Source organism: Mandrillus leucophaeus, unplaced genomic scaffold, assembly GCF_000951045.1.
Source record: "Mandrillus leucophaeus isolate KB7577 unplaced genomic scaffold, Mleu.le_1.0 Scaffold170, whole genome shotgun sequence".
In the NCBI taxonomy this organism is placed as follows: Eukaryota; Metazoa; Chordata; class Mammalia; order Primates; family Cercopithecidae; genus Mandrillus; species Mandrillus leucophaeus.
The window spans coordinates 355,589-365,142 of record NW_012101699.1 but is presented as its reverse complement, the minus strand read 5'-3'; the positions used below and the strand labels follow the sequence as shown (position 1 = coordinate 365,142).

The window sequence follows — 9,554 nt, the reverse complement described above, 5'->3', positions numbered from 1 at the left end:
AAAAAAAAAAGAAAAAGAAGTACCCTTGATGTTGGGGTGAGGGGACACTGGTGGGTGGACAGGACTCAAAAACAAGCACGCAGCCAGGTCACATGGCCTTGGAGGGGACCTGCAGTGGGTCATTTACAGCCGCTCTGTGCTCTGGGTTCGTGCACACTGGTCTCTGACGTCGTATGATTTGCTTTCCCCCAAAGACGCAGAGGGATAAAATGCACCCTGTCCACATGGCTTTCTCCCACCCCATTCCTGGACCCACAGGACAGCTGACCTGGCTGCCAGGCTGTGGCGCTGCAGGCTTGGTGGGCTGTCCTCAGCGTCAGCCTGGGCGATGTGTAGGGCCACGGTGGACACCTGCGAGAAGCTGCCCTCTTCTGAGCTCTGAGAGCCACGTGGGGCCATGCAGGCCTCCTCTTCCTCCTGGCGGGGAACAGGAGAGGCAGCCGGGCCAGAAACCACCAGTCGCTGCCCTCAGCCCTCGCCCCTGCACTTGGGACTGCTTGGGCTCCTGAGCCCTGAAATAGGGTCCTAACAGACCATGCGGGCACGTGAGTGCTCCAAGAAGGAATCGAGCTCGTGCAGAAGCCAGCACACTTCAGCCGTCACGACAGGTAAGGGGTCAAGGTAGCAGAATGCCGGCTGTGCCAACCTCACCAAATTCTCCCAACGGCCCTTCCAGGTACCTCGTTTACGGATAAGGCAGGTAGGGCAGGCCGGGGCTCGGCCGGATCATCTGTCCTCCAGCCCCCGGCTGAGCCTGCAGCCTCAGGAACTGGGGCCAGCACTTCCTACCTTCTCTGGATGGAACTAGAGCCACAGCACCCATCCCAGTCCCTAGGCCTGGGCAACAGGCCGCTCCCGGGTCCTTGCTCCAGGCCCCACTTTGAGCTGGGTCACGAGCAGGTCCATCCCCCACCCTGGAGGAGCACCACGTGGGGAGGGAGAGACGTCAGGACACACAGGTCAGGGGTCCCTGTGCTCAGTGGAGTGGGGGACAGAACCGGGACCAGCTGAAGGAATGCATCATGATGATGCCAGCGAGATGGGGCTGCCTCACAGGCCAGTGGGGACCAGCCTAGGATTCCCCTTGGGCAGGGACAGGCTCTGACTATCCACACAGCATCTGGAACAGGCAGCGTAGGTGTGCAGTGGGCGTGTGCTCAACAGAAAGATGCAAGGGTGTGGGGACGAGGTGTGGGTAGGGGCCCAGGACCGCACCACCCAAGCCTAGACGTGGGCAGAGCCTAGAGGGGCTTGGAGGGGCAGCTGGGGCCAGGGACCCAGGGCAGGGGCCAAAGGCCACAGTAGAACAGGGTGGGGAAGGGGCTCACTTGCAGGCCCCCGCCCTGGAGCAGGTCCCCCAGGATCTCCACCAGCTCCGAGAACGCAGGTCTCGCCTTGGGGTCTCCAGACCAGCAGTTCAGCATGATACGGCGTCTGCAGGATCACGTGGGCTGCTGGACCGCGTGCACCCCACCCCCGCCCCAGCACCTTCAGTCCCCCAGCCTTCCTGGGCCCTCTCACCCACTCTGCCCTCCTCCTGACACGTGCCCCACCCTTGTCCGGCTACCCTCGTTCCTCCTTCAAGTGTTAGCCCAGCGTCACCTCCTGGTGATGCTTTCCCTGAACACCCGGTTCTGTCTGTTCCGACAGCACCCGGCCTTCCCTCCTGGTGCCCGTTGCAGCTATGCCACAGACTACCCGTGTGTCTTGAGGGTGGTGCCCAGGCCTGTCCTACTGGCCCTGGCTTCCCTGATGCCACCTTCTCAAGGCCACAATCCCCACGCCCCCTATGCTTACTGCCCCCAACACCTGCAGGGCCATGGGGAGGCTCACATGGCAGGAGTGGCCAGCTCCGGGGCCCTCATCCTCGTGCCGTCTCTCAGCCGCTGGCAGAACTCCTCATTGATCTGCACCCCAGGGTATGGGGAGGCCCCTGACAACAAGAAGGGGAGGTGGGTGGGGAACAAGCCCCCCCAAGTCACCCCGTCTGTCCCTTCCCCCATCCCCGTGGTGGGGTGGAGACGGCTCATCCCATCCTGCTCTACCCCGGACCCGGGCAGGTCGCGGCCCTCCCCAGTTCAAGTTCTTCATCTGATTAAAAGAGGACTGTGCCGCCTGCTTGCTAGGGGTGCCAAGAGCATCCACGCACTGGCAACATGGTAGACATCATGGATACCGGATCATCGTGGCAGGGGAGCCGCCTGTGGTCAGTTTCAACAAATCCTCTCTCGCCTCTCACTGCTTCTGATGCTCTCTGCCAGCCCTGCTGCTCCCAGTCCTGGATCGATGACCTCCCTCCTTGGGCCGCTCTGGCTGCCCCAAGCTCTCGCGCCTCCTACACTCTTCCTGCTCCTTTAGTTTCCGTAGTAGCATGTATCACTGTTGCCACTTGCTGACGTTTTAAGTTATTCAAGTTCACTGCCCTACCCTGGCCTGGAGGCTTCATCATGCCTGCAGCGGGGCCTGCGCTCCCACATGGAGCTCCTGCAGTAGGCACGTCCGCAGACTGGGCCCTGCGTTCCCTCTGGGGCTGCCACGTGAACAGGCTCAGCCCTGGCCCAGGCTTCAGCGTGCATCCCACAGAGGGTGGCCCACATTGGAGGCAAAGTCCTCTCGGAGGCTGGGCCAGGCTGGGGAGAGGTGGGGGGCTCTTGGTGGCCCACAAAGCCCCTGCTTCAGAACGACCTGGCACATACCTCCAGGTGCCCAGTCCCTTACTCCAGCAGGGCTGGTCATGTAACCTGCCACCAGTGACCTCGCCTCCTCTCCCCACCGGCACCCCGTCCTGCACTCACCCAGAGAGAAGATCTCCCAGAGCAGCACCCCAAAGGACCACACGTCACTCTGCGTGGTGTACACCTTGTCAAAGATGCTTTCAGGGGCCATCCACTTCAGTGGCAGCCGGGCCTGGGGAGGCGGAGGGAAGCATGTCCCACGGTGGATAGGAGGAGAGGGCTGAGGCCAGGCGCTCTGGCACCCCCTATCAGGGCCCTCTGCCTGGGTGGAAGGTGCCTCCCTGCTGCTGTTCTCCTGGATCTGCCGGGGACCCCTCTTTCCCTGAGGTCTCAGGGGAGGGGTATCGGGGGAGACCGCAGGCCTTCTTCCAGCCCTAGACCCCCAACCCAGCCTCCTGATGAAACGCACCCCTGCACACTCTCACCATCTCCCCTGACAAGCACGTTCCATCTACTCACTGTCCCTACCCTAGAAGCTGGGCCATCACTCCCGACGCCCTCCTCCTGGGCTCCTGAGGCATCTCCGCCACCAGCTCTGTCTCCCTCTCATGGTCTCTACCTGGGGGCCCTGAGGGCCAGGGCCCTTCTGGACTGGCCTCTACCTCCACCCCAGCACCCCTACTCCCCTCTCTTCCCAGCCTGTGGTGTCAGGGGAGTTTCTGTAAGTGCACACCTGATCCTTCCCTCCAACCAGCAGCCACACTGGGCTGGATGGCCCATCACGCCCAGGCCCTGGGCCCATCCTGCTCCTCCACCTCTCTCTGACACCTTTCCTCTCCCAGGGGCGGAACCCTGACCCGCCTTGGAGGCTCATCCAGGCACCTGCTGCCCTGCCTGAGCTCCACTCATGAGACACGCTCCGCCTCCTGGGTTCCATGTACTCCACCAAGCTGGTCCATCTCTAGGACAGACGCCACGCAATGCCTTGCACACACAGGCCCCACAGGGCAGGCCCTGGGAGTCAAGGCCCACTGCATGGACCACGGCACTGGGCAAAGCACAAGCTCCAATCGGAGCACTGGGGCCCCACTTGTCAACTCCCATCTCCACTTCCTTGCCCCAGGATGCCTAAGTTGTGGGGGGGGGTCACTAGGGTCCCCTGGGGGCAGGGAGTCCCCCAGCAGCTGGGCAGGTGGCTGGCCAACCAAGGAGCCCACATCACCCTGTGCCATCACTCCCTCTCCTGGACAGGCAGTCTGTGGTCCCACCCCATCACCTATTTCGCCCCACATTCCCTCTCCTCAATGGCCTGCACTCACGCTGCCCTTGCGGACGTAATCAGGGTCTTTGTAGATGTCCCGGGCAAGGCCAAAGTCACAGATCTTCACCACGTCGCTTTCTGACAGCAGAATGTTCCGAGCAGCCAGGTCTCTGTGGATGCACTGGGGTGCAGGGAGGTGCAAGGGGGGCTGTCAGTGCAGGCCCCTGGGGTAACACCCACACCCAAAACTCCAGGGTGCCCAAGCAGCGGGGACCGTGGGGGTGCCCTGCCTGTGGGGAAGGATTTCTGTCCATCTCCGGGACTCATCATGGAGACAGCTTGTGGAATTGTGGGGAAGCAGAGAAAGTCGTGGATCAGACAGACTCTGCTGCTGACCAGCCAAGAGACTTTGGGAGGCCACGTCCCTGCTTTGGGCAGTTTCCTCCTCTGCAAAGTGGGAGAGATGCTAATGGACCTCAGAGCCCCTGCAGGGTGAAGTCTGAACCAAGCACTTCTTGGTGACTGGTGGGGATGCACCACCCTTTCCCCATCTGCAGGGCCTTCAGAGGAAGCTCACCTTTCGGGAAGCCAGGAACTCCATCCCTCTGGCCACCTGGAAGCTGTAGCAGACAAGATCTTCCATGGTCAGCGGGCTCAGCCACAGGTCCTCAGCTGCACAGCCGGGCGAGGTGGGCTCAGGAGGCGCCTCCGCCACCGCCTTCATCCACCCAGCCCCAGGGAGCAGCTAACAAGCATTTCAGCCCCTCTCCTGCCCCCTCAGCCTCCGGAACACCCACGTCCTACTCCCAGAGCAGTAAATACTGTTGCTCTGTGGGGCTTGGCACCTGCTGCTTGGCCCTCAACTGCCTGCCTGGTCTGCAGGGCAATTTCCTATTCAGCCTGTGATGACCCAGTCAATCGTGGAACGCCTGTGTGAAAATTGTCCCCAGGTGTCTTCCCTTCCTAAGGCAGAGCCCATTCCACACTCTCCCATGAAAGCCCCCACCGAGGGCCCCAGGCTGGGTTTCCCTAGGGTGCCTGATCATGGTATGTAACCGGGCCTGTCAGGCACTAGGAAAGGGGAAGAAGCCAGGCTCTAACCGTCTTGGTCTGGAGAAGCTCGCCTCGCTCCGCCCTCGTTCTTCGGGAACCGAGCAAAGAGGACCCTGTCGCTGCTCCCTGGCCTCCGATCCAGCCTGGCCAGCTCCACCATGGCGCGGATGCGTCGGCGCTGCTCGGGAGACTTCTCCTGCGGATGCATGAAGCTGGCTCGAGGGCGCCCAGGTGTCCACGGCAGAGGCGCCTCCACTCCCCTGCCGCCCGTGGCGCCCGGCGGGCCGCGCACTCACTGCGTAGGGGCTGAAGGTCTCCCGCTTGGCGCGCAGGAAGTTGGAGAGGTTGCCGTACTTGCAGTACTCCACGATCACCATGAGGGGCCCTGCGGCGGGACGGGGCAGGCCGTGCGTTCGGAACCCGGGACGCGCTGCGGGCGCGCTCCGCATTTGCACCCGCGCTCCGCATTTGCACCCGCGCCCCCGCGGGCCTCCCAGGCCGCGCCCTGAGCCCAGGGTCTCGCCGTCCCGGCGGGCCGCCCCGCTGCGTACCCTTGGGCTTGGTGCACGCCCCCAGGAGGTTGACCACGTTGAGGTGGTTCCCGATGTGAATCAGGATCTTGAGCTCCGACATCAGCGCGCGGTGCTCGCTGGCTGTGGCGCCCTCTGGAGGGGACACAGGCCTCGCGTCGGCCCCAATCCGGGCACGGCCCCCTTTCCCGCCACGGGCTGCTTAGCTAAGGCACAGCCAGCACTCTGGGCACGGGGAGGGGTACCAAGGCCCCAGGACATCCTGCTGGCCCCACTGAGGCAGGGGGTTCGGGTGGTACCTTGGCTCTGACTCCCGCAGCCTCCCTGTAGAATCTTGGATGAGACTGGCTCCCAGCCTCAGTTTCCCTTCCTGAGTTGCCATGCCACCGGCCCACCCAGAGCTGCTGCTCCTCACTAGCTAGGCTGCCCCTTTCGCCCGCAGACCCCACACCTTTCAGCATTTTCACGGCCACGGTGTCACAGCTGCTGCCCTTGTTGATGCCGAAAGCAGAGGCTTCCACCACCTTCCCGAAGGCGCCGTAGCCGAGCACTCTCCCTGTCGGGGCAGGGAGCAAGTTGCAGGTGAGCTGTATGGGGTGAGGGTGGAGACAGGTGGGCAGCAGGGGAGCGCCGTCCAGAGGTCCAGGAGGACAGGCCTGGCAGCAGGAGGAGCGTGGGGAGCCTCTCTGCCAAACAGGAAGAGCGTGGGAGCCACAGCGGGAAGAGAGGGAGAGGGTGGACAGGAAGCCGCGCATCCTCCCGGGTAGGTGTGACAGATCCACCCTGCTCAGGGTGGCAGCAGGTGACCTCGGGGAGCCTGGGAACTGGGAACCCTGGCTAAGGCTCTGGTTACCCACGCCCAGAGGGGCAGGTCAGGCCAGGCAGAACTTCCTGGTGGGAGTTTCGAGAATGGAGGGATTCAGGAACTCCAGCCTGCAGCAGGTGCGCCGGGCAGGGGGTGTGGGTTGGGCAGGCTGGTGCTGGCCTCACCCAGGTGCAGCCGCTCTCGGGGGAACTCCCACTGGCTGGCGTCGTAGGACAGGTATTCGCATTGCTCCTCCAGAGGCACCTCCCCGGGGTCCATGATGATGGACAGGTAGCCCGTCTTGATGTCTGCGTGGGCCGGCTGCGGGGACGGGACAGGGAGGAGTGGGGCAGCTCACTGACTTGGCCGTACCACTGTGACTGGGGCAGAACTTTGCCCAGGACAGATGGCACGTCCTGCGGGGCTCTCAGTCAAGGAGGGGACGGAGTAACAGGCAGACCTCTGCGGGGTTGGAGCCCAGGGTGGAGGGCTGCGAGGCTACCCAGGAGACAAGGCTGCCAGGTCAACTAGGGCGGGCACCTTATTCTTTATCTTAAGGGCGGCCAGGGTGGGGGAGTCCTGAGAGAGACCCCACCAGGAGAGGGGAGGGACACTCACCCTCCTCATGTTACAGAAGATGAGGAGGAGGAGGACCCAGAAGAAGACAGCGATGACCCCGGTACCGACAAGGATCACGATCTCCATGCTGCCCTTATCTTCAGAGCCTGCGTGGGCAGAAAGGGGCCGGCGTGTGTGTGTGTGTGTGTGTGTGTGTGTGGCAGAGGGTGCACTGCAGGCAGCGCCGCTTCTGGTGGGCACGACTTGCCCGCAGTGGCCACAAGAAGGCGCTGACTGGGGGCAGGAAGGGGGTTGAGGGGTGCAGGGTGAGGCCGGACCTTCCACGGCCACGCTGGCGGAGGAGTTGACGCAGCCCTTGGCGTTGCACACGCTGCACAGATAGCGACCCGCATCCTCCTCGCGCACGCGCTGGATGCTCAGCTTCTGGTTGGAGTCCGCCAAGTCGACTCCTGCAGGGGGTGGGGTGGAGGGGCGGGTCCACCTGGGTTTGGGGTCGTTGGCCTCGCGGGCCTCCGGACCTGCCCTTCGCCCGGGCCACCCTCCCTACCAGACTTTTCCTCCAGCAGCCTCTCGTCTTTGTACCACACGATGCTGGGCGCGTGCGCTCCGGCCACCAAGCACTGCATCTCCAGGGAGTCGCTCACGTTCACCAGGAGGTCGGTCAAGTTCTGCGTGAGCCGAGGGGCCTCCAGGGCTGGGGGCAGGGGTTGAGAAGGAACTAAGTGGAGTTGCACTTAGCAGGAGGACCCTCTTTGGGCTGGGAGCAGAGGGAGGGAAGGATCCCCGAAAGCCGGACTCAGGGTTTGTGCGCCGGGCAGGAGCGCTGCGCGTCTCCGCAGGGGGAGGCGGATAGTTAGGAGGGGGCGCTCCTGCAGGCCAGGGCCGTGAATAGACGTCCCAGGGGCGAGCCACGCCGGGGCAAAAGCAGAGGCAGCTTCGGCTAGAAGAGAGCGAGTCCCCGCCCTCCCCGCGGCCAGCCTCACCCTGCACCGACAGGTACTTCTTGTGGCAGTGCTTGTCATGGCTGCGCCGGTCTTGCACTTCGCACACATAGTGGCCCTCATGCTCGGGCGTGACGCGGGGGATACTCAGGCTGAGCGTGGCGTGGCGCGCCCCAGGCGCCACCTCCTCCAGGCTGGCGGCCAGAGGGGTGGCGAACAGATGCACGTTCTTGCAGTCGAGCAGCAGCGGGTTCCCGTGCGCATCGTGCAGCGTGGACAGGTTGAGGCGGTACCAGCGCAGGTGCTCGTACTTGTAGCTGTCGGCTTGGCAGCTCAGGAGCACGGGCTGGCCCTCTAGTAGCTCCTCGGATGGCTTGGATTCGATGCTGAAGCCGTCGGGGATGGCTGTGGAGGGAGGAAGAAGGCCCGTGACACTGCCCTGGGAGTTTGCTCACCCATCCACCTGCCGCCCCGGGGTCTCCTGCCTCCTTCCCTCTCTCTCTCTCTCTCCTGGAGGAGCCCCAGCTGGACTGCTTGCCCCCACCCCCGAGAAGCCCAGGTCATCAGGAGTTCTGTGACCCCACTCAGTGAGACTTGAGCCCTCATTCTCTCCTGAAGCTTGCCACGGCCCACCCCATGTTCAGCCTGAAACAGTGTCTTCTTCCCTGGCTCTTCCCAGTGCCATGCGCCCATTTCCTTTTGCCTCTCTGGTCCCTTCTGGTCAGGCTCCTGTGGCCTCCCCAGCCCCCAAGTGTTCTCTGGCTCCATCTCTCTGCTGGTGCCCTGATTTACACTCTGGGACCCAGTGGCGTCTTCTCCTGGGCTCAGCTCTCCTGAGGTCACTAGCACATTTGAAAATCTGAGTAAGCCACAGATCTTCTCCCCAGAGCAAAATTCACACCAGTCACAAGGTCCCAGGGCTTGGGAAGGGGAGAGTGGGAGTGGGTATAGCTAGGAGGAGCTGCAGTGAGCCAAGGGCATCCTCGAGGGAGGAACCTCAGGGTTGGGGACAAAGGACACCATTCCATCCCAGTGCACCAGCACCCAGGCCCTATGCTGATAACCCTCAAATCTATTTTTCCTGTCTACAACTGGTGGGCCTTGGATCTCTCTCCTCACGGACCCCAGAAACTCAATGCGCCCAAACCTGCCCCCTCCTGACCCTGTACCCAGGCCTGCCCGCGATGGTCTGGTCACTCACTGGTCACATAGAAGTAGATGAGCCGCTCATCCTGGCCCACCTTGTTGGAGACCACACACTTGTACATGGCGGACACGTTGGCATTCTGGATCACCAGCTTGCTCACGGTCTGGGAGAGCACATGCAAAAGGATCCATTTCCTGCCCAAGTTCTCCCAACCTGGGCCCTCCCCTTCTGCAAGAAGGTCGCTGTGCCCACCACAGTCATGGGGGAAACTGAGGCTTTGGACTGGAGAAGACCGAAACTCACAGGACCAGGGATGGTGAGGCAGGGAAGAGAAGGCCTTGGGCAGCAGGGGGAGGCAGCTGCCCAGAAAAGTCAAAGGACAGTGCACGGGACTGCTGGCCTAGGCTGCAGTGACGTCACAGGGCAGCCTTTGGCAGGACCAGAGAGACCTCTGGCCGGGACTGGGCTCAGTCTGTGGCTATGCTGAGGGGCACCAGGGTCAGTCCAAGCCAGGGTGAGAATTCAGGCTGTGGTCACAGCAAAGGCCAGTCACTTCTGGATGG

The 9,554-nt window shown here is 63.0% G+C and overlaps 1 protein-coding gene across 1 annotated transcript in view; it reads right to left on the bottom strand.

Annotated features, from left to right (window-relative positions):
* Window positions 1-9,554, bottom strand: part of FLT4 (fms-related tyrosine kinase 4) — a 40,952-nt gene that overhangs the window by 20,228 nt on the left and 11,170 nt on the right. The window contains exons 9-24 of the mRNA XM_011976886.1: window positions 9,046-9,154; window positions 7,887-8,249; window positions 7,451-7,597; window positions 7,221-7,352; window positions 6,943-7,049; window positions 6,510-6,645; window positions 5,971-6,075; window positions 5,541-5,654; window positions 5,286-5,374; window positions 5,038-5,185; window positions 4,514-4,608; window positions 3,995-4,117; window positions 2,796-2,907; window positions 1,834-1,933; window positions 1,329-1,434; window positions 269-417 (exon numbers count right to left, since the gene is read on the bottom strand). Of these exons, the coding sequence (XP_011832276.1) occupies window positions 269-417; window positions 1,329-1,434; window positions 1,834-1,933; window positions 2,796-2,907; window positions 3,995-4,117; window positions 4,514-4,608; window positions 5,038-5,185; window positions 5,286-5,374; window positions 5,541-5,654; window positions 5,971-6,075; window positions 6,510-6,645; window positions 6,943-7,049; window positions 7,221-7,352; window positions 7,451-7,597; window positions 7,887-8,249; window positions 9,046-9,154 (2,135 nt within the window). The remainder of the gene's footprint in view (window positions 1-268; window positions 418-1,328; window positions 1,435-1,833; window positions 1,934-2,795; window positions 2,908-3,994; window positions 4,118-4,513; window positions 4,609-5,037; window positions 5,186-5,285; window positions 5,375-5,540; window positions 5,655-5,970; window positions 6,076-6,509; window positions 6,646-6,942; window positions 7,050-7,220; window positions 7,353-7,450; window positions 7,598-7,886; window positions 8,250-9,045; window positions 9,155-9,554) is intronic.